The sequence below is a fragment of the Xiphophorus maculatus genome, chromosome 17 (genome assembly GCF_002775205.1).
Source record: "Xiphophorus maculatus strain JP 163 A chromosome 17, X_maculatus-5.0-male, whole genome shotgun sequence".
In the NCBI taxonomy this organism is placed as follows: Eukaryota; Metazoa; Chordata; class Actinopteri; order Cyprinodontiformes; family Poeciliidae; genus Xiphophorus; species Xiphophorus maculatus.
Genome location: NC_036459.1, coordinates 18063605 through 18091294, shown reverse-complemented (window position 1 = coordinate 18091294; position 27690 = coordinate 18063605). Strand labels below are relative to the sequence as shown.

Here is a 27690-nt window from a genome sequence, read left to right as displayed (position 1 = left end):
AAGATAGTCTATCCACTGCAAGTAATTGAAGAGAAAAAAAAAACATGCATGAGACACAGCTATAGTTTAAGTTATAGTGAGATCTGTTGTTTATGCACAAGCTTTGTTATTCGAATGCTGCATTCTACCTGCTCTTCTTTTTAGGACTGGGAGTAACATAGCACTTTGAGAGAGAGAAGCAGAGACGCACACAGAGAGAATAGTTTTTCCTTCATTTAAACAAACCAGTCTTAAAGAATAATTGCAATCAAACACATTCTGTTGATCAGTGGAAAAGTTTATTGTTTCCTTAAAATCACATTTTAATGTTTTACTTTTAAAGATGAAAGATTGAATGCCAAAACAAGGAAACCTCCAACTTAACTGTGATTTGAAAAAGTATTACTTTAAACTTTCCTTTTATTTCCTGCATTCTTGGAATCATCTATAGCATAATCATTGAACAATAACTTGTATCCCCACCTTGATTTTAACCCCTATCATGATTAATCAGGATCCTCTACTGATAAAGAACACATGGGATTAACCCAAAGCAGTCATCAGAAGGAACAGAATGTGTGAAGTAAAGACTTCCAGCTGGTGACTAGATGCAGTTCAGGATGACACCAGCATCAGTCAGAAGCCACAGACGTCCCAGGTCATAGGTCATGTGTTTGATGGTCACACAAAAGGAGATTTGGCTCCAAGCTGTGCCCTGTGGAAGTGCTTCAGAGATACCGGCTCTGGAAAGAGAAAGATACTTATTTGGAATTGTTCTAGTTTCTTAAATTTGTCTGCACTTGCAACTCAAATTTATTGAGATGTTACCTTTCAAAGACATTTCCAGATTGATTTACAACAAAGACCCTTCCATCACTCCCAACTTCAACTTTTACAGCAGCTCCATCTACTTGACTCCAGCTACTGATGCCACAGGTACCTGGTGAGACTTTCTATTAAAGTAAACAGTAAAGATTGTGACTAGTGAATGAGAGTTATATCAGGAGTTACAACAAGAGATGTAAGACAAACGTTTACCCCAAAGTAGATCTTTTGAGCTGAGCTCACTCCCCAGCATCCGAGTGGACCACAGCTGATATACATCAATCCCCCAGAGATGGTGTTCCAGTTCAAGACGCCCTCCTTCTCAATGGAAGAGGCACTGCTGCCGTTCAGGCAATGGATGCTGTTTTGGCTGGTAACTCCAACTACTTGACCTTCTCCAGCATCCACCTGGATTAACGATAGACCTGAAGAGACAAACAGCATCACTAAACAATTAAAAACTATGAATCAGGGCCAACCTGTAAAATCTGGCTCTGAAACATAATACTCACCACGAGTAGGAAAGAAATCACCAGCTGCAAATTTATAGACTGTGTTGTCGCGGTCGACTCCCCAGACACCTGCAGATCCCACTGAGACATGCTTGAGAGCAACAGAGCCCAGTTTGGACCAACTTGAATCGCTCAAGAAGAAGGCGTTGGAGTTTTTATCAGTCATCACAACCATTCCGTTGCCAGCATCAACCTGGGTTGCAGCAAGGTGCTCAGGAGCAATAGTGCAGATCCAACCTGTAGAGAAGAACCACACAAAATAAATGTAATAAACACCCATAGAACACTATTTCATCTTACAATTACAAATTGGAATGTATTTGTAAAGTGGTTGGTAACGACACTCATGAATTGGCCCTATGAATTGAAAATATGAAGAGAACTCACCATGACATCTGGTAAAGTAATTCAGCAAAACCAAGAAAGTTGCGAGAGCTTTCATGTTGGCGTCTGTAAGTTGCTGTGCAGCTTAAGATGTAACTTTGCTTCTCTGTCCTGAAACTCCTGTGATTGAGGGACTTATATATCCAAGGTACGGTGTGACAAAACTGGGTTGTAAGAAGGTCAGAGGAGTTTAGTTTCTTTTCTTAGCAGGATTTGATTGCAGTTTATTATTCCTCAACAACAGTGTTTCTGAATTCCGGTAATCAGGTACCACTGCCCTGTATATTTTACATGTGTCTCTGTTCCAGAACACCTGATTCATATGACTGCATGACCTCCTTTGCACACCATCAAGTACTGGATCAATGACATGACGTCCTATTGTTTTTGTCCATCTCTACTTTTTACAGTTAAAAAAAGCTTAAACTCATAAAAAGAAACCACAGACATGTGGTACATGGGTCAGGTACTACAGGATGTGAGAGTAGAAGTATAATTAACATAATGCGACAGTCTGATGACAAGAACTTGTTCACATGCTCAAATCAGGACCTGAACCAGCAGCCTCACAGTGTTCCAAGTTGAACAACAAGCTATTGCAGAACTACCAAGTTTGGCAAAGTTCACAAAAACCTGGATCTGAAACCTGCTTGAAAAATAAGCATTTCCCTTTGTTCACATGGACATTAAAGTACCCAGGTGTAGTAGTGTGCCGATTGATTGGTCACCGATCATAATTGACCGATTTCTGTGAAAAACTGCATGAACTCTTGTGCATGATGATTGGTTGCCTATCACAAAAACTGATCACCTCACACTTCACAACCTGCTTTTCCTTCACACTGCGGAAGCGCGTGGCGCCAAATCCTAAGCAATGTTGTGTGGAAGTTTAACACTCTGAGACTCATGGGAAGTTTGCATCTTGCCACAAAAAAATGTCTCTGGGGTGAAACATGTCAAGTTGCATCAACACAACAAGATTTACTGATTACTGTTACTGATTGCAAGTTTTTCAGTTGTCCTTTTTATTGAATACTTGCTGCATTGTGCCTGGACGTATTGTACATGTTTTTGTCTAAATCAGGTGATTTTATGGTTCCATTTTGCTAAATCGCATAGCAGTATTTATACCTGAAGCAAAAAATTAACCAATTCACGTGATCAAAATGCAAAATCAAGACATGTTTATTTACAACAGTAACTTTAATAACTTAATGACTTGTATAGTGAAAATCAGTGTTAAACTTTGAGCATTAACTTTAACTTCTGATACTTTCCTATTTACCAGTTGTTTTTTGTTGTTGTTTTTTTCTCTCCTCTAGGGGGGTCTTTTGTGGGCTCTAGTGTCCCTTATATCAAAGTAGGCTGAGAGGAAAGGGACTCCATTACCATAAGGAAATTTTTCTTGGCTCCATTACTGTCTAACTTTGAGGCAAGTCTCGTATTTTCACTGCAGCAAAGGATTTTCAAATCAGTTCTTTATTGGGACAAAACCCAGATGCAGGAAGATGGAAAAATGCCATTCAGAGTTTTAAAGTTTACCACAACTCAAAAAAATCCAACCTCAAAATGTGACTGTGAGAGCACATTGGCTGGATCCAATCACTGCCCAATTATACGTCACATTACTTACAAAGATTTTTAGTTCTAAGAGACCCGTGGCAAGACAGCAGTACAGCTACGCTGATAAGTGGTCATTTGATCAGCTTCTCACTTAGGGCTGCGGAGGGCGATCCCATTTTACTGAAGTGGTTAACAGATCATAACACAACTTACACAAGACCCAAAGAACAGAATGAAATTCTGAAGAACATGGCCAATGCATTAATTCAAGAAATTGCAAGTAAAATCAAGGTCAAATTCTATTGTCCAGTTTTCTGTCATTTTTAATGGAACACTGGATGTTTCTGGTGCTGAACAGAGGCATCAGTGCAACGTAGACCATGACCTTTACTGGGTACCTGACTCAACAGGCCATGGCATTACGGTGTAGCAGGTGTGTTGCTGAGGCTCAGTTTGCCCATGTCAGGATTTCCTGGGCAGACTTATAATAGTGCTTCAAACATGGCTGGAAAAATCAAAAGTGCGCAGGCTTCACTGAGGAAGCTGCAGCCACTAGACCTCTATGTACACTGCGTTGCATACTGTCAGTCTTTTTATGGAGACTGGCTGCTTGGCCTTCATACAGATCCACGACTTCCTCTCCTGGGTCTAGCAGTTAGGCATCATGTGGGGTCAGTCAGGAAGATTTAAGGCTAGGTTTGGAAACATTCACACATCTGAAAGTATACCACTAACCACACTGAAACCTCTGTGCCCCAACAAGGTGATCTGTACAACATTCTGCAATACCAACTGTGTCAGGGGAGAGGAATAAGTTTAACTGCTCAACCTCTTATGCCCAGCTATTGCAGAACTAAGCAAATTTACACCAAAATGTTGAAATTGGTACAGAAACATAAAGATAGAATCCAAATAACCTATTTAGACATTTTTTTCAGCAAGCAAGAGTTATTTGGGACATAGTTACTCTTAAATATTTTTCAGATGGTACAGTGTATATGTTTGAGGGCTAATATACCTCTGAGACACTTTTAAATATGATAAAGCAAAGTTATAGAGGTAACAATGCATTTTAAGGACTGATAATCTTTTTCCCTTTACATTTTCAGTATAAAATCAACATCAACTATTTTATTTTACTTATCAGCGTGGCCGCAGGGGTTGCATGTGCAAACCCGTCTGTCTCAGCCGTTGTCTTGATAGTAGTCTGTTTTCTAAAGTCAACGTGATAGAGGAGAAGAGTTCGACCTTGACTGTGACCTGTGAAAGCTATAATGAGTTCTGAACTTCTGAGTCAGCTCAGTTTTTTTTTTTTTTTTGTGGTTCTCGGACTGCTGAGAGCTGGTAAACAGGATATTGCGTCCCAGATGAGTTTTGGCTCACATCATGAAAGCCCTGGAGTCCCACAGCTCCCGCACACACTGCAGCACCAGCCATCAAAATGAAATGGAGGGCAGGCAATCGGAGGGAGAGATCAGGGAAGGAAAAGAGTGAGAAAAAGATGTTTCTGCTGTCCAAAATATGACTGTGGGTTTGTTTGGAGGCTCTAGGCGGTTGGAGTTATCCTGCGTGACGGGCACGTGTTTAGAAGTTACTGGGCCACAGAGAGATCAACACCAAGTCGCTACAGAAGAGATAAAATTCTTACATGAGGGAAGAAAACCTGGACACAGACGAATGGATCTTAGTTATTTGTAGCATGTCTTTTTCTCTTCCTCTTACTTTTCTCTGTCCTTTAGTCTCTTTCCTCATCCTATGAAACAGAGTCATGTTTAACTGGAGGACAGTTCTGATAACTAAAATGAGTATGGCCATGTATTCTTGCCCTATTTATGTCTGCTTAACTCTTTCATATTTTGTCCATCACCGAGAACAAAAGTAACATGCTTAATTTCATGCCAACTGATTCAGTTTAATATCAGTGTAGTTTAATCTATTTTTGGAAATTTTATTTTTTATTATAAGTAGCCTTTGAAGCATCCTGTGTTAGCATTTATTGCTGTACCTTCTTATATTTGGTTCTTAACAATGTGTGTACAAAAATCCATATTACAATACAACTGGGGGCTATTTTAACTTCATTGAGGAAAAAAGAGAAGGGGTTTCTTTCCCGGAAGTGGCAATAACCTTCTTGTCATTCCTCCCATCTCAGTTGCCTTTCAACAAAGAAAGGCAACTGAGATGCTTCTAAATCTGAAGCATTTTTCATTGTCTTCATTTGTAACTTCTTCATACAGTGTGTGTGGGCGTGTGTGTGCGTGCGCGCGTTTGGTTTGTCATACATTGTGGGACCATTTTGCTGACACTACATTGTGGGGACCCAATGCTCCTTGTGGGGACTGAAGCCTGGTCCCTACAAGGGGTAACGTTGTTTTTGGGTCAGGAGTTAGATTTAGGACTAAGGTGTGAATTGAGTTTTGGTTAGGGTTAACTATGTAATGATTTTAACAGGATTAGGATAAGGGTAAGGTTTAGGCTGTAGAAATAAATGGAAGTCAATGGAAAGTCCCCACAAAGATAGCCAGGCAAACGTGTGTGTGTGTGTAATGTTCTTAGGATGGTTTATTCAACTCCAAAAGACATTATTTTCAGTTTTATTCCCATATTACAAACACATAAAAAGTGAAAAATGTTCATATTTGTAACTGTATTTGGGAATTTCAGGAGCAGTGACTGTTAAGTCTGCTTTTCAGGTTTTTAAGAGGGCAAATCTTTGCTACATGAGCAGACTCTGACAAACCGGCTGCTTGTTTTGCTTCTCAGTGCTACAAAAAATATGATCAAGGTAGGATTTTACTTTTATGTTGCTCTGCTTCAAGAAAGATGAAGAAGAAATTAATATTTCTCCTTTGATCTCTGCAGACCTGTGTAAAATCTGCGCAACCATTAAAGGATTTTTATAAAAGAGAAACAAACGTAGACAAGCAGTTCAGAATGTCGGGTTGCTAAATAAGCTCTCTGACTGAAACAAAAATATTAAATTTTGCTGGAAGATCTTTTTCGAGCACAATATACAGAGCTTCCATCACAAATTTCATCGAAAAATTCTTAATGAAAGAAAATTCCAGCAGCGATGGAGTAAAGCAGAGATTTTGAAGGCAACTATCCATGGCTGTGTATGAGATCCCCACCAGATATGAACCGATCAGGCCGATTTCTTGGCCAATACTCAGATCCAGTTTTCTTAATGGTTTTACCTGCCAGGTTAGGTATCGACTGATTCAAAAAAAAAATCTCATTAAGGTCTACAACACATAACACACAACCTGTGTTTCTTCCAGAAAAACACGAAGAAACTATTTCTTTGTGTTTTTGTCGTACTTTATTCGTGCACAGTGACATTAGAAGGGATTCTCAAAACATATGCATGTTGGAATCCTACACAAAATAAACAAGTTATAAGAGCATATCCATTTATCTAATTTAAATTAATTAAAGAGTCAAACAATTCTAAGCATATGCTATTGGTTGACAGTTTTACAGACAAAAGATAGCAATGGTTTTTCATTACGACAGATTTTATAAATATGAAAACATTATTCTTTTTCTCTGATAAATCAGTTTCAGGAACTTAAGTCTTATGGTTTAACAACCTTAAGTAAAAATAATTGAGGTTTCATAGAATTATGGTGCAAATTTAAAACAAAAATATATTATGAAATCTAAACGCTTTTGTTGAAAGCAAAATGGCTACAATGATTCCCACTGATGCTAAAATAGTATGGCTATATTATATTTCAAATGTATTTAATTTTGATAGGTAGACAAGAACATAGTAAACATGTTTTATATTTGATTATAGTTTGTAGAACATCATGCTGTTTTCCTGTTATGCTCTTTATAGAGACACAGTTTATATTAGCTTGATGATTTGTCAGGCTAACTGCTTAAGCTGAGCCTGGAGTTAGCATGACCACACATAGCTTGTCAACAGTAGCTTGAAAAAAGGTTTGCCTTAATCTGATGGGGTGAGGAGACTCACACTAAGCAACTGGAAGTATGACTAAACGGTCAAAATTTCTGTTTCTTATAACTGAAGACAAAGCGCATTAGCATTTTTTAGCTAGCTGGATGGCAGTGCACAGCGACAGGTCAGGTAGGGGAGACTACTGGAGAAAGCTGAACATCATCTCTGGACTTAAAACTGTAGAAATAGCATGATTATAACTTTGTAAAAATTTTTGTCTGCAACCAGATTTTAGAATTTAAAAGTAAAAAAATAAGACAAAACCATAGTTTTTCCAAAATTCCATTGTTTGTTGGAAAATTTAGACTCTGCTACCAACCTGAAACGTCATTAAGAAGCTTTGCATGTTTCCTCAAACGAATGGAAAAAAATGCATACACATGTAGAGATTTTCATCATCACCACATATTGTGTTAACTACTGCATTTAGCACCAAATGAGATAGCTAGACACTTAAACCACACAAAAACTGAAAGAAAAGCCATCAGCAAAAGAAGACAATACAGATAAAAATCTAGATATTTTTAAAAGTTTTGTTGTCTATCAGTTCTTTCTATAAAGCTGCTGTTTGCTCAGTCACTCTAGTATTTGACTTAAAATTAGAACAGAGGGAGGAGAGCGAGACAAACGAGGAACAGGGAGCTAAAAAAAAACTTCAATCAAACACTCCACAGAGAGGTGCCAATCAAGTCATTTTCAGAAGGCGGTGGTACCGCCTCACCCATCAACAGGGAATGAAGAAGCACATTGCATGCTAAACATGAAACCCTCAACTTCATTGTACGTACATGAGATTCTTATATCCTGAGTGATCTACAAAGCTGCTTTCACATGGAAGGGATACATTACTTCTTGTGTCTCTGACCAGACGAGTGCTTTTGTATGTGAAGGAAATGATTTTTTTTTTTGCAAAGTTTCTTAAGATCCAGAAATCAAAGAAAGATAATAATAATAAAAAGAAGACAGCCTGATTCTGAGACTCCCTGCTGCTCGTGTCACAGCTGTTCGCTGGCAGCGCCAAGTGGTCGTAGCCGGCGAGGGGCAGCAGACTGTGAAGCCTCCGTGTCATAGCTTTGGATCAATGAAGAGGAGGCAGCACCAGGAGGAGGTCACAGTACCGGTCTGGTGACATTGGCTGATCCGCACAGAGCCGGCCAGACGGACGGCACCGCTTTACCCAGCCCGAGAGGTTAGGAGAGGGTCCATCTGATCTCAGCCAGAAGCCCCAAATCCCACTCATTCACAGCAGCTGCCAGCTATCTGCTGATGGGAATGGACACTGGGCTAATCACCACTTCATACAGCCAAAAATATGGCATCAGGTACATCTATCCCAATACAAGTAAAGCTGAAAAAAAAAGATCAAGACATCACGAAGAATTCAGTAACTCAAGTCTTAAGATAAAGTAACACTAGATGAGATAAAATTGGACTTTATGGGAAAGTAATTGAAAAAAATTCAAGTTGCTACCAGAAAACGTTTGATGGGAATTTTCTAAGAAGCCAATGTTCAGTCATACTCGCGCTTAAAGTAGGCAGAACTGTCGAGGTATGCCAGGGTTTTAAACAGGTATGGGTTCAAAATTTTGTAAAGTTAATTCTACAATAAAAAGTCCTTTATCTATCTATATCTATATATATATATATATATATATATATATATACAGTATACTGTTTATATATATAAACAAAGCACCACACTAAGTTATGTTTTCGTTCAGTTATCATCCAAATTTTGAGTGAACTAAAATCTTACAAAAAGGAAAATGTGAATTAGACGTTTGGAACGAATCAACCAGGCTATGCAAAGCGTAATTTAATCAGATGTTGATGTTACGTATGGCTATAATAAACAGGAAGTAGAAGTCGCAAACTAGCATGAACCACATCTCTGAAAAATGAACAGTTCTCCAAGAAATTTGTGGCTCTGGTAAGGCACCGGCCCACCAGGGTGCACTCGCTACGTCAGAACTTATTCAGCAAACGTGTTTCCATTTCACATTATTAAAAAAGAGGATTATTTAATGCTAGCTTTGGACAAAACGTTTGGCTCCTTTTTTCCTCTTTTGTCTCCAGAGTCCTTGGCGAATGACGTTCTCCGTGCAGCGACGGCGTGCTGCTAAAACGAAACAACAACAAAGCGTGTTGACGTCACAGATCACAGAGTTTAATCTCATACAAAGCAATGAATAACAAAGCTGCAGAGGAACAGAGATATGCATTTTTCTCATAAAAAATAAAGACACACAAGGGGAAGACAAAACGAACATGAAACACAGACAAAAAAGCAAAAAATAGCGGCCGCTCTCTCTCTGGTTTTTTCTTAACACGGAGTTTTAAACTAAAGAGGTGTTTCCCTATTTAATATATGCAGTCAAGGCGCTCCTCATGCTGACCTATTAGAAACTCCCTCAGCACTCAGAGAACTTGGAAAACTCCCCTCATTATGGCAAAGGTGTCTGTTTTTTATCTAAGTAAGAGGGCGGACCACTTCGTGCCCATCGCTGCCTGATACGGAAGATCCCTGGCGCCAAACGTCCTAAGATGAGATTTCACAGACACCTCCGAAGTCCCTTCTCCCATTGTAAATTTTATTGCTGTGGTGTCAGCGGGGGAGGAAAAAGGGCCCTGCTTTGTCTGCTTACCGCATCTCAGACGAGACCTGTTCCAAATAAGAGTATTATACATAACTGTTACACATGTCGTAGATTAACTGTATTAAGCACCAAAAAAATTAATCCTTTTTCTTAACAACATCTAACTCCTTTGGAAAAGCCAAAACCCACTTCAGACGAGCATAAAAAGTTTTTGTAAAATTGAGGACGTTATTTTAAATTTAGAGATTACTATCAACCATATGTAATGAGATGCTTTAAAATGTGGGGATGAAAAACGTTGATGGGAACACGGTTACTGACTGGAGTTTCTCTGTATATGGAGCCCAGAGCAGAACAGCAGCACCCAACTGCTGAATGTTGTTCATCCATAGCATTATTACCACTGTAATACTCAATGTATTGTAATATTTTTTGCAAAAATATGTTTTTTTCTGATTTAAGTAAAAATGGTTAAATCATGTTATACATTTTTAATTTGTATGCACAGTTTAAAAATATTCTTTTGACTTAAAGTGTACAGACACGAGCTTTTGTTACCAGGGTTGCCATAAATTACATCGTCACAATTTCCCATCATACTGTTCCCATGATGTAACGTCTTTTGAATAAAACGGCAGTGTGACGGGATTTTTCCCTGGCTACACACTGCAAGTCAGCTAGCTGAAAGAACACCACAATAGTGAACTAAATCTAGCCAGTGTTAATCCCGTACTTCTTAAAAGAATATAACTGTAATAATACATACTTTGGGTATTTGTGCAGCAGTAAGAACTGTTGGACACCAATTAATAACGTCTATTTCACATCTAGCCTGGACTCGTGGTATTTACCTCCAGGTGATCGTTCGGTGAGACGTGGCTCGTCTGGAGGCTTTGGGCTGAGCAAGCCCTGCACTTAGGCTGCTCCTTTTTCATATTTAATACGAGACTTGTTGGTAATTGCAGTCAGCAGGGAAGTTGAGTTAATGCATGAAACAAGCTGTGAACAGTAATTGGTGCTTTAATTGGTTTTGTAAACATTTATTTCACACGTCGCTTCTTAAAAGCCAAATTCTACCACGTTGTTCAGACGTTTGATGGATTCATTTCCCTCCATCTTTTTTTCTGACCTCAGATCCTCTTTAAGGTAACTTTGACTTTAGATTTTTGTCAAACAGCTTCCAGTTGTTCTCTCAAGTATTAAGCGCCTGTTTGTATTAATTCGGTCTGTGTGCCTTTTTGTGGATGCTTTTTGCAGCGTTGAATTGAACAATTTAAACCTAATCCAGTCTGTGCTGCTTCATATTGTCTGTCAGCCTCTGGAACCAAGAAGGGCAAAATGGGAACTGGGTGATAAGTGAGAAAAATATTGACTCACTCTCTGTATTGACTACGATTAATGGTCTAAACATTTAATAAATGAAAAAACTGTTAGCTGAGGAAATTCTCAATTCATATAGAGCCGCTGAAGTTGTAATGCATATGTGCGTGTTATTATGGATAAATGTATTGATGGTCATGTTTTTACATTTTTTTAAAATCTCTTTCCAAAAACTTAATCCATACAGTGAATGTGAATTAATATATGTACATCTCTGCACTACGTATACCAACAAAAGTATGTTGTAAACCACAAAGATGTTTCCTTTTTTTCTTTCTATTTCTGTCCTTTCTTGTCTTTTACAGCCACCACTGTGTTCACCCCACATTACAGAACTGGAAGAAACTTTTATTAGACCTTTTTCATTCTGAGGTTCTGAACTCTTCTTAAACCTGTCTATGAGAAAACACCTGAAACGAGACCAACCAATGGGAAACCATGCAGCCTATCGTCAGTGTAGGAGGTTGGAAGCTAAACCAAATGAGACTCCAGTGGCGCCCCCCAGAGGGCAGTCTGTAGGCACCCCTACAAATGTTTTTATACCCACGTACCTGTACAGTGGGTATAAAACGTATTTAGGGCCGGACTGAGTTTTTTTTTTATGTTGTTATGAGAATAAAGTTATAATATTACCAGAATAAAGGTGCAATACTAAGAAAAGAAAGACATAAAACTCTGAGGAAAAAAAGTTGTTTTAATGAGAAAAAAGATTCGATGGTTTCAAGATCAACTAGATTCTTCCTTCTAAACAGACTCAGTCATTTGAACAAAATTCTGCTACTCATAATAATTAGACGCTGATGTGTTAAGAGGGAATATTTCCTTATTTGTAGAACTGATACCAAAGTGGAACTTCACAAGACGCTCCGCATTCCTCACTTTATTTTACTTTTTTTTTGTAACACTCATTGTCTAAAAATATGACCTTATTTTTCTAATAATACAAGTTTATTCTGGTAATGTTATAACCAGAATGAAGTGAAGGCGCTTCTACCAACTGGAAGTTATTTCTTTAATCAATGAATATGAACTATTGCTGGATTTATTAACCCTGACACAGCCAGTAGGGAAATGATTTATGCCATTATGTCGGTAGATTTTAACAATCTATTATCATGACATAGTGAAAAAACAACTTTTTTATTTATCTATAACATGGTGAAGAAATATACACAGGAAAAAAAGCCTTAATTGGCAATTAATTAATATTATACTGGAAGTACAATGTATCAGTGCAGTGTGCCTTTAAAATGAGCCAGTGCTGGTGCATCTGTACGGAATATCACTGAAAAGTCCATTTTAATTTCAATTCTTGAAATGTGTGGCATGTTGTTCATCAGGAAATTTAAATATTACATAAGAACAATAAAATAGATTTTTAATACATTAATAATTATGGCCCAGTGAAAGAAAAAAAAGTATCTATGTTGAAAAATCTTCTACCTGAATTAGAATCTCCCCAATGGATTTTGCTTCACAATCATTTTCTGCCACACTTTTTCCTTCCACTAAACTTCCTTTCGTTTTTCTGTTGCTAAATCTGAATTGCTGAAATAAATTTATTGACTTACAAATGTCTTAAGATGGAGCTCAATATCTAACAGGAGCATCATGAATTTCTTTTGAGGTCGTCAAACAACACGCTTCCAAACTTCCTGGACTTTGCCTCTGCCAGCATCCCTCCCGTCATATCTGAGGTAACACACACCGCTCCTTCCAGGCTGGAGTTGGAGGAGTGTGTCAGCCTCTGTTCACTCTGAGAACCAGCCTGATCTCTGCTTGACTGGCTGGATAAACAGGCATTCAGCTCTCAGGAGAGCAGCCGCGGTTTGTTCAGCGGATTACAGCAAACTTGTGGAAACTGCAGTCAGGGAAGCCAAAGACAACATGGAACTATCCAGCGTTTCTGTCCAGCTAAAACTCACATCAGGACGTATTGTGTCCTGAATTATCTCTGAATTTTGCCGGGTGTTTGTTGGTGTTCATGCCCCTCCGGGTGTGCGTTCTCGCCGCGCGCAAAGCGAACCGTCCCTCAGATCTCCAAGGAAACGAAAAATAACTCGACGCATGCACAGAAACGGATGGGTCGGTGTGGCTCGATCCGAAATCTTACCTGTTTGTGTCCCACTCCCTTCCCGCACCTTAACGCCCGTTTAAAGCATCGGTGGGGCCGCCGCTACAATCCAGCTGCGCGCCTGCGATGTGGAGACATTTGAATCCAGAACGGGCGGAAAAAAAGGGAAAGAGGACGAAAGGGCGACTTGTCTTTTTTTATTATTATTTTAAAACACCTCCAGGTGAAATCAAACTGAGAACCGGAGCTTTCTAACAGAAGAGCATCTGATCCATGGCAGTCCCGCCCCGCGCTGCTCGTGTCCCAGCCCCGGTAAGTCCACGCAGGAGAGAAGCCTTTCTGCGTCCTGTCGGCGCGCCTTTGGACGGCGGTGCGTGTTCAACACCCAGCAGCTTTCTGAAATAATCAATATTAATACAGATAATCGGATTCAATCAGAAATCGTGACGTATCCGGGTGTTCGGGCTCAGCCCGGGCGGAGGTGGATGCTCCGCAGCGGCTCTTCGCGGTCTGACAGCTCGGCTCTGCGCGCTCCAACTTTTATGGAGACCCCGGAGCGCAGCGCACCGCGGCTGCAGTAATCAGATTACTGAGACGGCCTGCAGCGCGTGCCCAGGAGCTAATTAGCACTGACTGAAACGAAGATCGTGGCATCAATAATGAGTGATGCATTTAGGTTTGTCAATTGGGGGAAAAAAATGATAGATGATCATTAAGAATCAGCTTTATGCGGTCAGCGCCACCTACCTGCCAAACTATAAACTACCCCTAAAACCAGAAACAAAAAATCTTCAGCCCCCAAATATTTTATTAGGATTAGATGGAATATTAGAAAAAATAATAAAAAAATACAATTACGAGAATATAGTCACAATTATGACTTTATGATTACCACGCAGGCCAAAATTGTGGGGGACAAAAAAATAAAAAATAAAATAAAATTAGTTAGAGCCTCAAATAGCTTCCAGTCCGCACTTTTGGACTCCCCTGAGTCGGGCAATAATGTGACGTCATTAAAGTTTCACATAGTAAAACTTTGGAATTATAGACCAGAAATTATCATTTTACACAAACAACTTCAGTAAGATGACCAAGCTATATAGGGTCATCATCTCTCTAACTTTATCTATTTCATTATTCAAGGTGTTTATTACATTTATGGATGTTACACTTAAGTTGTTTTTTAACCTTATAGTTTTTAAACCGGACTCATATAGTTTCAAACATATATAAAATAGATTTGGAATACAGTTTGATCTAGAAATTCAGTGAAGTTGTTATATACGACGCCTTCCTATCAGAAAATTAACATAGTTAATAATTGTTTAGCTTGTCTGATATTCAACTTTCTAAAACTTCAATAAAAACTATTAAAACGATTTTATTGCCGATAAAAATTAATTGTATATTTTCTGTATGATAAAATAATATAGACACAATGTTAATGTTAGAAGAAAGTAACATTATTAATTGTATACTAATGTTATTTTAGCCTCTTATTGAACTGAAAGGGCCCAAATTTGCGTCGACTCTCTAAAAACGTAGCTTCCGGTTTCCCCTGAAAGTGGGCGTGGCTTTGTGTCTGAACTGTAAATGAGACTTTTAATTCAAAAGGCACGCGCCATGAACACCTGTCTCTGCACCTGATGCCCACATAGCAAAGGTTGATCTCTACTGCCACCATGAGGATCTTTAAGGCACCTGCAATGACTTCTCCAGTCTCCACGTTCAGTTTGATCAAAAATGTTTATTCCATAATGAAAACAGTCCTGTCTCACACACAGACACACACACACACACACACACACATTTCTTTTTACAAGTAGCAAATTTCCAAGATCTAATGCATGTGGAGAGACAAGCCAAAACAAAGAATCATAGAAGAACAAGTGATTGGCTTTTTGCAGCACAGAAACATAAAGATTCCCCTCAGCAGCGTCCCTCCGACCAATCACAACGCTCCTTCCAACAGGAAGTCACAAGCTCATCCTGAGGCGTTTCACATCTCACTTCCACTCCCGATGGGAGCCAAACTCCTGGCGTTTATTAAGCTGCTTCTGAAAGGCATTGGTGGCTGAGGCTGTAGTAAAGTAGTCCATGGAATTTCCCCCTCCCCCATTAACCCCTAACCTCCACCCTCCCTAACCCTCCATCCCAGAGCCGTTCAGCATTCCTCTTTGATGTAGATTTGTTCGTCTGTGTCTGAGTCCAGGTGCTCCAGCCGCTCCGTCTGGCCGTTCATGATCTCATCGGGGGTCTTCATGAACCTGAGGGGGGGAGGGGGCAGGGGGGTTATCTAGAGCTCAGAGGAGAAGAGGGTGTGGGGTGTCGGGGGGTGGGAGGGAGTGTTACCTGAACAGGAGTCTCTGTCCAGGCTCTTTCCTGATGATGTTCAGTTTGTAGTAGTGTCTCAGTGCTCGCGACATCTTCTCGTACGTCATGTTGGTTCTGTTCTGTTGGGGATCAACAACAACAGGGTCAGAGGTCAAACATCTTTTTACAAAAAAACCAAACCAAAGCAAAAAACATTAGATTCAAGGCAGGTACTTTCTAGAGAGGAAAATGCTGTAAATGTAAAGCTCCAAAAATCAGAGAAAGGAGGGAAGGAATGTCTAAAAGGAATGAAGGAAGGAAATGGAGACAAAATGAATTAACACAAAGAAAGGAATGGACAAAAGGAAGGGGAAAATAGAGGGGGAAAGGAAAGCAAAGCAAAGCACAAAGAAAGGAAAGTTATATGAAGGAAAAGACAGACAGGAGGACACTAAAACAAAATAAACAAAGAAAAAGCCACTAAAAGTTATTTTTGTTTCCAAGAGAAAGCAATATTTATTTAGTAAAACAGAAAAAACATCTGGAAGCTCCAGCATTTCTCTCTACTGGTCCCTGAACAATGATAGAAGTACATTCCAGAGGATCCCGCTTACAGTAAACTTTCCTTTCATCTCACTGGAACTTCTGAAACGTCTCATTAAGAGGGAAACAAAAACCCCATGTTTACAAATCATACCAAGAGATGGATATGTTTATGGATTTGAAAGTTTCTGAACAAATCTACTTGAATTAAAAGTCGGATTTGTCTCCATTTTTCTTTGTGAGACTACACAGCAGAAAAACCCATTTCATGAGGCCGGTTGCCATAATGGTGGGATGTTTGTTTGGGGTCGGCGTCCAGGAAGGAACAGGAAGTGGTGCGTTTACCTTGTGGTTCCCCCAGAGCCTGGCCAGACCATTGGGGTCCATGATGCGGAATACTTTACTGTCGGGGTCCTCCCAGCGGATGTAGTTCTCGTACCTGCTGTCTGACAGGAGCTGGTACACGTAGTCCCACAGCAGCCTGCAATCTGGGGACAACACACAGGGGGCGCTCTGGTTCAGCTCACTCCGTTTCCAAAGAAACACTCCCAACACCAGCTGCGTTTCTGACACCAGTGTGCACAAAACTTTAGCGATATTCCACTAACGTCGGAAAACACGATGTCACGATTGTGGTGTTTCTATTAAATAAAAAAATTATAGTTAAATCCGACGTGAATATGTATGTTCATGCGATAAATCATTAATAATCATGGCAGTGATGTATGTAAACATATATATTTTAGCCATGGCGCTAGCTCTCAACACTGAGCCATCATTGAGGCGTTGGCGCGACACTCAGTGGAAAGGTATGCGGTGTTTTGGGGAAATTGCCATTTAACAGAAGAGTGATCAATTCAACATGTTCAAATGACAAACTCAACTTTTTATGAACTGTGACATTAGAGCTGGGTAATAATCATGATATATAGGTTTCATATCGGTCTATAGATGATTATTGATCAGGTTTTTGTTGTGAATATTTGAAATACCGCCACAGTTTTCACTCCATGCCGGTTATGATGCCACCCTCCTAGCTTAGCTCACCAGGACAGGCTGAGCGGCTAACGCCTTTCCTCTGCCTACAGAAGGCTGAGTCATTTTGGATTGGAGTTCAATTAAGTTATTGAATATTCTATTGGATATATTAACCATTGATTTTGATCACATGTCTATTGTGATATATATTGTTATTGATCTATTGCCCAGCCCTACACTGTGTGTTTACAAACCAGTGTGACTCCTGAAAAAAATGTTTCGATAAACACACCAATGTGATACAACTGAAAAACCTCAACCAAGCGTACAAAACGTGTTCTTTGACATTTCCGCTGTTCCATTAAAACTGCTGTATGTAACTTTTAAAAAATATATTTTTTACATATGTACTGAATACTGTAATTGTCATGACAGTATGAAATAATTACTTTTAAAAAAATCAAGCTCCTCTGCCTCCTCCTAGTGCCCACTAGAAACAACCAATCAGAGCCAGGAGGCGGGCCTTAGCACTGTCAATCACAAGCTCGTATCGCTGCTCATCCACCCCGTCCCCCACTATCTACTACACTGCAGCTAACAGAACGTATTGTGAATGCTAGGTTAGTTAACTTGGCCACTGATTATGTCAGAAACGGTTTTCCTTTAACAGTAAGTTGTTTCTCTGCAGCATGTACACAAGAATGATTGGCAGCTCTAAGACCCTCCTACTGGCTCTGATTAGTTACTCTTGGTGCGTTTCATCAGACAGCGATAGTAGCTCATGGACATCAATCTTTTCGCATTTTATCTGTCTCATAATGACCCAGCATGGCAATAATTTTAACAAATATGTAAAAACATTCTTTATAAAAGTTGCATGTTGCAGATTTAAGTGAATTTATTAGCAATATTCCAGTGAGCTGTGTTGTGGTCAGTGGAAAGGCAGCTGGTGTTTTGTGATGAAGGACAGGAAGTGATGTGAAGACCTGCTATCCGGCCGATGGGCATCTGCTGCTCCTCTGGAGGAGACACGGGCATGATGACGTGGTTCCTGTAGAGCGCCTCCTCCTGTTGCTGCAACAGCTGCTGCTGGGCCAACTGCTGCTGCTGCTGGTGGTGCTGGTGGTGGTGCACATGCACCTTGCTCTCACGCCCGTTCTCCATCAACACCTGGGAGGGGGCCCCGGCGCGGCTGTGCCTGAAGTCCAGGCCGGCCCCCCCGCCTCTGCCGGGGCTGAGCAGCAGAGGGTTCAGGATGGTGCTGGGCATGAGCTGGATGACGCGGGGCGGCCCTGCCTCCTGGAGCCCCGGGCTCCGGGCCTCCCTGGGTGCGGCGCAGGGCCCGTTGGGGGCCGGCGGGGACACGGACAGCGGATACATCTCCTCGGCCAGGTGGTGGTTGCTGTCAGGCAGCTGGGAGAAGCTCTGCAGCGGGTCCTCGCTGGCCGAGCGGGGCCGGTTGGGCTCCGGGGGCGACCGCCTCGGGGCCGGGTTGAGGGGGGACCGGGAGCGGGAGCGGCGGTGCCTCAGCTCGATGGTGGGCGGGTTCTGTGGGAGGGGTTCTGTACCGCGCGGCGCCCGCCGTACCGTCTCTGAGGAAGCAGACATATTGGATTTTAGCTATTTATATTTATGTAAAGGCTTCCAACCAGCAGCAGCAGTGTAACGTTCCTACAACAAACCACAGCTTTTACATTCAAATGTACAACTTCAAGCAAATGTTTGATCTCTACTAGATGAATATTCTCCAAAAATAAAACACCTGGAATGGAAAAGGAGGAGAAACAAATATTGATTTCATACTGCAGGCGTGTTCCTGGTTGTGGATATTTTCTGTGACTGCTGGGAAGTTAAACGGTTTCATTACTGTAGATGTTGCACATGCACAAATATTCCACTAGATGTCCCTGGTGTCACTCTGAGTCTGAGCCGAATGTGTCAGGGAGAAGATCTGAAGACAAGAGGGTGCTGAGGAAGGATGGAAGGAATTAACAAAGGAAGGACTGAATGAGGGAAGGAAAGGATAAAAGGATCAAGCAAGTGAGAAGGACATGTGGAATAAATGCAGCAATGACTGAAATCTGTAAATGTTTTTGAGAACTTGACAGATTCTATAACCCCTAAATGTAAAAGTACTGAACAGAACTTAAACAACCGTTGAGAGTAAACTAATTCAGTGTGGAAACAATGTTGACGCTCCTGAGTTCTCTGAAACATTAGGAAGGTTGCAGGTACCTGCATGTGAGTGATCAGTGGCATAGGAAAAATAGCTAAGAGTGGCACCGACAACAAAGCAGGAACTCACCACAGCAAATGAGTCACTTTGCATGAACTCTTTATTGTTTAACTACACCAGCACTTCCTGGTGGAGCAGGTTTTACTGTCAACACCAGAGTTACGGCTCAGTCCTATCTGATTGCTGCCGAGTCACATTTTCTTCCACCCGACCCAGGAAGCAGTTTCAAGTATTTCACCAAACTTGGTCGGCACTTCCTCGAATGGAACCAACAAGGTAGTCTAATGGGACTCACATCGCTGCCTTACACTTTTATTAAGCTAACGCTTTTGCTTACATATTTTGGAGGACTTTGCATAGTTTACATATTTACCAGAACTCTTAATCTCTTTGGTCAAGTTTGTACGGCAGCAAACCCGGGATCAGGCAATGATTTTCTGACTTTCAGAGATGTTGTTCCTTGAACAAGCATAATTTAGTTGGAAATCTCTGCCACTGTTAATCAGAAGCTGAAAATGAGCCCTGTGACTGCGATGCTAGTGTATATGCCATACAATTAAAAACAAGGATTTATTACTAAAAAGCAACAAACATCACAAAATGCTTCAAAAATGACTTCAGGTCTATTTTTCACATCAGTATTTAATGCCTGTCTGTTTATACAAAAGGCCGGTGTAAAAGGCTCAGAGCAATTTTATTATTTTATTAATTTATTATTTATTTAATTAATTAATTTTATTATTTATTTGTAAATAAATAATAAAACATGATGTCACAAAGAGCACAAAGCATAGATCTGCCTTTTATGGATGTGGTACATTGTTACCAATATCCGAGCTAGATCTTTTTTTTTTTTCAATATTGGGATCGATACAGATCTTAATACTGGATTGGTGCATCTCTAATTCTAATTGGTAGTCATTATTAGTCTCCAAACAAAGGCTAGAGAAATCTGAAGTGTATCCCTGGAGCAGGAAGCTAGAGTAGGGAGGACTGACCTTCGAGCTTCAGATGATGCACAGCGCTTTCAGGCAGCGAATGGAAAGAGTTCCCAGGAAAGTAAGCAGACGGGCAAAACACACTGGACTTCCGTTGCTTCAGTATGTGTTGCAGCAGCTCATACAGGACATCCCCTGCAGAAAGCAAAAGGTCGTAGGTTACCATACGTCTCCCGGTGACATCTGACGCCTGCATGACACGGGACATTAGCGGTGTCGTCAGACGCAGTGTCCGGTTCCCCTTCTTCTTCTCCTCTGTGCTTTCCAGGATCCAGCCCAAACGATGCTGCCGTTATTGCTCAAACTTCCTCTGGCTTGAGCAATTCAGGACAAGACTCACCAAGCAAACAATACTTCTGTTAGTAGAGACACTTCTTAGATAGTCTACCCCAGACTGTGAAGACATCATAGACTGGGACCTACTACAACCAGCTCATAGCATTCAGTTTGTATTTCAATCAATGTTTGCAATATCAATGCCTCAGTATTCCTCAGTGACTGCTCATTAGAGATTACTACATTCTTGTATTATTCTTGAGTATTCTAGCATCACTTTAATGAATCACAAGCAAACGTTAGATTAGAACCAAGTTATGTTTTTTTTTTTTTTTCTCAGAGTTTTTATGGCGCTAGTGGCTCGTATTTTGTCTACAGTAGGCTGACAGGAAACAGGGAAGGAGAGGGGGGAAGACATGCGGTAAAGGTCGTCGGGACCGGGAGTCGAACCCGCAACGTCCGCGCCGAGGACTAAGGCCTCCAAACGTGGGGCGTGCTAACCCCCTGCGCCACCACAGCACGCCCCTGAACCAAGTTATGTTTGTTTGTCTGAGGTTCTCCTTTAGGAGCATCAGAAAAACATGGTTGATAAAAAACGACTACTTTGTGCAGTACCTTCCATTTTTAGAATACTTCAATTTGTCTGTACATTTTTAAAATGCAACATCAGTGAAAATGTCACATTAAGATTAAAAAAAAAGTGCATCTGTATCTACCTCTTGATTGGCAAATCAAATTTGTGCCACAAACTCATCTAAAGAGTCTTTGTTGCTTTGGCTGCCTGAAACCACAATTCTACTTAATCAAATCTAACAGTGGTCCGCTTCCAAATGACTGTTAATTGGCACAGTGAAACAGGTCTACATGGGGTTTAGGGATCCTATTATTTGTAAAGTATCAGTCAGTTTTGTACAGTGATGATGAACATCTATCTGCCTCGCTATTACTGATTTCAAACAATTCAGATAACTAAGAGGACCTTTTTCTCATCTAAATGCAAATCTAAAGTTAGAGCTGCATGAATAAAACAGAAAATGCTCTGAGAAGTTAGCTTGTACGCTTCAATTTCCAGTTTGATTTGCCAGTCTGAAATGCAAAAATCAGATCTATTTCCAATCATAAGTGCCACTCCACAACTCCTAGAAAAACAGTTGTCGGTGTGGACGGTGTTACTGAGTGAAGGACAGACTCAAAGTTAGCCATTCTTCCCATCAGAGATTGTAAAGCACATCGATGCTAGAAGCTTTTGAAAAAGAAAGGACAAGTCGACACGTGTCTGCAGTTCACTGATGCTGCAACAGAGTGCAAGACAATGGAGTAGATGAAAGTTCCTCTGTTTTATCCTTTTGAGCTCTCACCTCTTCTAACATAGATGATGATTGATGTTGTAGAACAGGAAGGCCAGGAAATATTTGGAATGCTGTTCCTCTGTGTCTCTATATCCCCAGCTGCCCTCAAACGTTTGCAACAACTGACTTTCCCGTCACCATGGAGGAAATCTGGACAACTCTTGTTTGCAGGATTGTTTCAATTGAGCCACAGTGGAGGCTTTCTGATCATGAAGGGACTGTTCAGGGTGGAATTTAACTCCAGACTCTAAAACCTTCATTTGTTTTTAAATGCGTCGGGTGATGGACATGCTGGTGTGCTTGAGATCATCTTTTTGCTGCATAAAACAAGTTTACTGGAGTTCTAGGTCACAAAACTTCTATGCTGGGGAATTCATGGTTCCATCATTTCTCATGACAAATTTTGTAATGTCCCTGCTTCTCCACTCCAACGCAGTCATAAATTGGACGTTTGCGTGGACATGTATGGTGGACGTCCGCTTTGAGTTGAACCTCTGCAGAGTAAAAAACGTTCGTGTTTCTGGGGGTCTTTGTGACCGAGTACTCTGTATCGCTCGGTAAACTGCTCAGCAGGAAACGCATCAGACTCTTGAGAGTCAGCCCAACCAGTCCCAAGAACACGCAACAGCTTGTCTGCCCATTTCTTTGCCACACTAACAGGTGTACCAGGCACCCAACTAGCTTGTAAAACTTGCTGAGCTTGGGAAATTGAGAACTTTTTTTTACGAGAAATGTAGGCAATCTGTACGCTTGACAATAAAATCTCCACCATCCATGGACAGTGTCCGCAGAGTCATCATACACCTGAGTGTGTGGTAGCCTTAAAGCCGCAGAACAGACCACGCCATCACACTGCCACCACCGTCTTTTATTTCCATACGGTTTTTTTTCTAGAAGCTCGACTAATAGTGAACCAGATGCAGCCAACGTTCCACTAAGTTCCAGTGGGGAATTTTACTTCTTCCCAAAAGACAATGTTGGTTTGGACAGACTTGTGCATGTATTGAAAGATATCATCAATTGAGAAGTGACGTTTTTATTGATTTTAATTTTGATGTCAATATCAGATTATTTCAAACGTTGAAGTACGACAAAAACGGCAAAAAACTGAAAATGGACAATAAGAGAGATTGGAAATGACTGACTAAATAGAGAAAGCATCAACTGGGCTGTTGAGGGAAAGTCATTAGCAATCTGTGAACATATAAAAGGACCATTGTGCGATATGATCCTGGCCCTCTCCTAGTCGCAGAGCAGCGTCCGAGGGCAGGAACAAAGCCTGAGCAGGAAGGTCACTCAATGATTTCCAGCCTCAACATTTACACAAGCAGCCACCAGTCCGGATGGTATGATCTCACCAACACACGGTCAACCGGCTCACGCTCTGAACCGCCTAACATAACAAGGAAATGATTCTCATAAAGGAAGCAAGGGTGAACACACACAAACAAAGGCACACATACACACACACGCATGCACCCCCACACACACCCTTTCAGTTCTCACTTTCTGGCAGTGTGGGGAAAATTCCTGCTTCCTGCTCTTTTCTCTGATTCCTTTATTTAAAATAGTCTGCTTGTGAAAAACTAAGGTGTGCTCAAAATAAGAGGTTCCTTTAGAAGACATAAAACAGGATATTTAAAATTTCATGATATCTGTTGAGTGATTGGTGTATGGCTCACACTCGCCATGATGTAAGTTATTCCATCTTTCAGAGACACGTTTCATGATAAGGAAACAGCCTTCTTGGAGCTTCTACAAAAGGAAGCATGAAACCCCAGAGACTGATGGGAAGTCTGTGCCTATAAACATACAAAGGAGGAAATAGACGCATCACAAGCCAGAAAATTGCTCTCTTCCCTAAAGTGAGATTTAGACTGATACCACTAACCGCTGGCTGTAAACAACTAATTCTGACGTTAAAAAAATCCCCTTCCATTTTAGTTATTTGACCTTATGAGGCAGGCTTTGTGAACAAAACACCTAATATGACCCGAGAAGATCATGGATCATTTCCTCCCACTTTTCTCCTCATCGATTACTTGACAGCATGGGAGATTTGTTTGCTCACAGCTGAAAGGGAAATGAGGTGAGCTGTCAGGTTGGTCACTTCACTGGCCTCCAGGCCAGGAAATAAGTCTGCTCCTATTTAGTTTTAAAGATTTGCCGGACATGAAAATAAAACCAGCTTATCTAGCGATGTCCAAAAACACATCATTTATGGTGAAAACATTTTTAGGAGCCATTGACAATGCTTAGAAGCAGGGTGACAACTACAGCCAACGGCTCGTGTCAAAGTCCCAGATACCTTCCCACAGTCACTTGCAATTGTTCTCAAAGTATGTGTGGAAAAGTCAAAAGTTCACTAAAATCCTTTAACCAACTCCTTTCTATCTATGGCCCAGTTTTTAAAGTCCCTATTTTCAAGTCACTCTGGATGTGCAAAACGTAGAATAACTTCAGCACACAGCCAGTTAGCTGACTGTGCTAAGGCACCAACTTTTTTCTTAATTTACGAGAAATGCGTTTAGAAATCACTAAAACAAGACATTTCCAACGTGGAAACTGAAAGGGCCCCACCCTTCACTGTTGGCAAGGAAAAGTTGTTTTAAAACTAGTTTGAAACCTAGAAGTATATTTGTTAAACATGCAGGCTGCCAGAGCTGACACACCTCAAACTTTAACAAAGTCCATTTGGTCAGTATGAAGTCAAGGACTGAGGGAATAAAGGTTATCAAAAGTGAGAGTTTTCAGCATGTTTAGGAATTGCTTTCCATGCGTAACCGCAAGAGCCAAACAGCAAATATGTAGAATATGAAAGCAAGTTTTCTTTCTGAGAGTTTTGCTTACGTTGGTTTCACCATAACATTAAATGTACTAAAACAGCAAAAATCAACATTTAGTTTTTTAAGAAGTCTAAAAAGCTTTTTAAACCCATCTCAGAATTTTCATTTTTGAAACATTGTTACACTGGGCAATGGGTGTCATTTTACAAGTGCCAGTATAATAAAATAATAGTCTATGAAAATAGTTTTACAGTCACCATGGTACCAGCAGAACCAGCCTAATTAAATTTAATGACAAATGTCAAAATGATTTAAAACTGAAGCAAGATGAAGTTTGGAGGATTTTTTATTTTACTTATTAAATGTAACATCCAGAGGATATTAATAAAAACGTAGCATCTTGTCCAGCCTTGGAGTTGGATTGATCCCTTACCTTATTTCTAAATTTATCAAAGCCTTATTTATTCTCGTATGACTTTCATCCTAAACCACATCACACAGCGCCTGTGTGGAGCCTGAAACAATGTTCTCTACTCCACAGTCGAGACTTTTTTTTTTCTTTCAAATCTTCCAGACAGACTAGCAGAAACGGGCTGAGAAAATCAACTCAATATTTCATTTTACTTTCAGGCGCCTCTCCGCTGGTGTTGCTCGGGCGACAGTTGAGGTTGCTTTCTACTTCCTGATGAACCGTCTCCTACTTCCTCTCCCCCAGCAGTCACGCTGTAACAGCTGCATCCCTCGGCTGTCACCTCGCACCGCCACATCATCTGCTCCTGCTGCCGTTACTGATTTATTTTCCATTTTGGAGGTTTGATATGAGCAATTGAAAAATTGCACAAGAACGGAAGATTTCTGGATGAGATTGACGTAATAGTTACTGTAAAGTAAGATTGAACCAATGTTTTTGAAGGTTTTACAAAACTTGCAACTATTTTCCACCCCGTAGTTCAATGATCTGTGATTTGCATTTCCTTTCTAGCTGCTAAATCTTTTTTTTTTCCCTAGTGTAGACTGAAATGACTCATTTTTAGAATATTTCACTGATGGATTCAAAGCTGGGAGTGTGCTCCTGTTTCCAGAAGTGCATAAAGAGGAGTACCGGAGTGAGGGGATCTGTAGCGGAAGTCCTCCTTGGTGAGGAGAAGCAGGGCCTTGCCGTTCATCTGGAAGGTGCCGCTGGTGATGGGCCGCAGCGCAAACTCCTTCTCGGCCCACCGCAGCCACTGAGCCACGTCTTCCCGGCTCCAAAACACTGGCTGCAGGCCTGGGGGTGGAGAACGGAGAAAAAGTCAGGGTTTGGGGGAGACGGCGACAAAATGGAGAAGAAAGGAAAAGAAGGAAAAATGAGTCAAGTGTTGAAGAAGCAGACGGGTGGGGAGGCGGCGGTGGCGCTGGAGGCGGAGGAAGGAAGAAAGAAGGAAAGGCAGGAAGGAGAGCGCGGGGAAGGGGGAGGGCAGGGAGGAAGGAGGCAGTAAAAAGGATATTGAGGAAGTGGAGATAAAAGCCGAAAGGAGGGAGTGATTACGGGAATGGCAGCAGAGATAAAGAAAAAAAAAGATGAAGGGGGAGACAGAGTGAGAGGGAGAAGAGGTTAGAATAAAATATTAAAAATGATAGGTTAGACGTAAAATTGCTGAATGAATCAGACAGGAGGTGCTGAAGAAAAAAACTCAACATGTTTTTAAATATATATATATATATATATATGTATGTGTGTGTGTGTGTTACAATACACTTTGCTGTTTTGTTCTGTTAACCCTGAAGACGCACGTTAGCGGATGGAAGGTTGATTGGTTTGTTTTCAGAATGAGACACGCATGACAGGAAAAATGAGCGGAGGAAACAAATCAAACAGTCGCTTTTTTATTTCCCTTCTTCACACCTCGTGTTTCGCTCACTGGCCAGGGAACAAGAGTGTAAGAAAATCTATTATAACAACAGAGAAGTATTTACAGTCACCTGAACAAGTACAGAAAATACCCTGTTAGGAGAAATCTTTATGACCCTGCTGAAAAACGTGGTTCATGGAGGAATCTCTCATTTTAAGTAAATTATTAAACAAATTGCTCAAATATTCTGAAAACCTGTTTATTTCCTTGTCCTGGTTTATGATTTTGCTGGTTAAACGTCTAAAAGTCGAGAACAGAAAAGCAGGATGAGTATTTAAAACAGCTTAAAATAAAAAAGTTAAATAATCGTCTCTTTTCTACTAAACAATCACATCCTTTCTACATTTCCGAAACCACATGCACAAAAAAATTGTAAAACGAATGCGGGGTCAGTGCAACACCACCAGACCGTGGGGTCCAAGTAACTCCGTCTCTTAAAACAACGGAAGGACTAAATAACTGTTTGAAAATTAATATTCATTATTTACTTAATGCTTCGGAAGTTCTTCCTAGAAAATGCTGCTGCATTTTTTTTATTGCTACACCCTTTGCAATGAAGTCACATACCAACATTTTAATACATAATAATTTAAACTTTATGGCCTTTTTTTGTTTGTTTTTGCCTCAAAGATCATTATCGAAAAGATCTTTGGTTAAAATGTCAAATGTTTCCAAATCGACCACCAAAAGCATTCAGCAACCGATTTTTGGCCTGCATTTATGCCAGTCAGCATGTGATACCGCTGCCTCATCATATCACTCTTCTCTTGCTGGAACCTGATGATCTACAGTATGACTCAGGCTCACCTCCCTTTTCTTTCCTGTATCCTCTTCTCTGTTTCGCACAGGTGAAACCAAACCGCTAAGCGTGCGCCGCTCTGATCAGGCCGTCCACGACGCCCACACTGAGCACAAGCCGCTCGTTTCTTACGCCCGACTTATCGGACAGACTCGAACACTTCCTCTGGGAGTCGGACAGCTGTTATCTTTGGCCGCCAATGTCACTTGTCACACGAGTAATAAGAACCGTGTGTCTGC

The 27690-nt window shown here is 40.8% G+C and overlaps 3 protein-coding genes across 4 annotated transcripts in view; all 3 read right to left on the bottom strand.

The window, feature by feature from the left end:
* Nucleotides 1-13911, bottom strand: part of fam19a2 (family with sequence similarity 19 member A2, C-C motif chemokine like) — an 84964-nt gene extending 71053 nt beyond the window's left edge. The window contains exon 1 of the mRNA XM_023350442.1: nucleotides 13321-13911. The gene's annotated coding sequence lies outside the window, so the exon portion shown is untranslated. The remainder of the gene's footprint in view (nucleotides 1-13320) is intronic.
* Nucleotides 260-1940, bottom strand: LOC111611849 (fish-egg lectin-like). The gene is made up of 5 exons (XM_023350438.1): nucleotides 1704-1940; nucleotides 1317-1553; nucleotides 1018-1229; nucleotides 808-932; nucleotides 260-722 (listed from the first exon to the last, which is right to left on the bottom strand). Exons 1-5 carry the CDS (start codon nucleotides 1756-1758, stop codon nucleotides 584-586), a joined length of 768 nt encoding a protein of 255 aa, XP_023206206.1. The 5' UTR covers nucleotides 1759-1940; the 3' UTR covers nucleotides 260-583.
* A 1097-nt stretch (nucleotides 13912-15008) lies between the features above and the next one.
* Nucleotides 15009-27690, bottom strand: part of etv6 (ETS variant 6) — a 32086-nt gene continuing 19404 nt past the window's right edge. For both annotated transcript variants that reach the window (XM_023350122.1, XM_023350123.1), the window contains exons 3-8: nucleotides 25863-26027; nucleotides 20350-20484; nucleotides 18102-18707; nucleotides 16483-16625; nucleotides 15634-15734; nucleotides 15009-15548 (exon numbers count right to left, since the gene is read on the bottom strand). In XM_023350122.1, the coding sequence (XP_023205890.1) occupies nucleotides 15446-15548; nucleotides 15634-15734; nucleotides 16483-16625; nucleotides 18102-18707; nucleotides 20350-20484; nucleotides 25863-26027 (1253 nt within the window). In that variant the 3' untranslated portion in view covers nucleotides 15009-15445. The remainder of the gene's footprint in view (nucleotides 15549-15633; nucleotides 15735-16482; nucleotides 16626-18101; nucleotides 18708-20349; nucleotides 20485-25862; nucleotides 26028-27690) is intronic.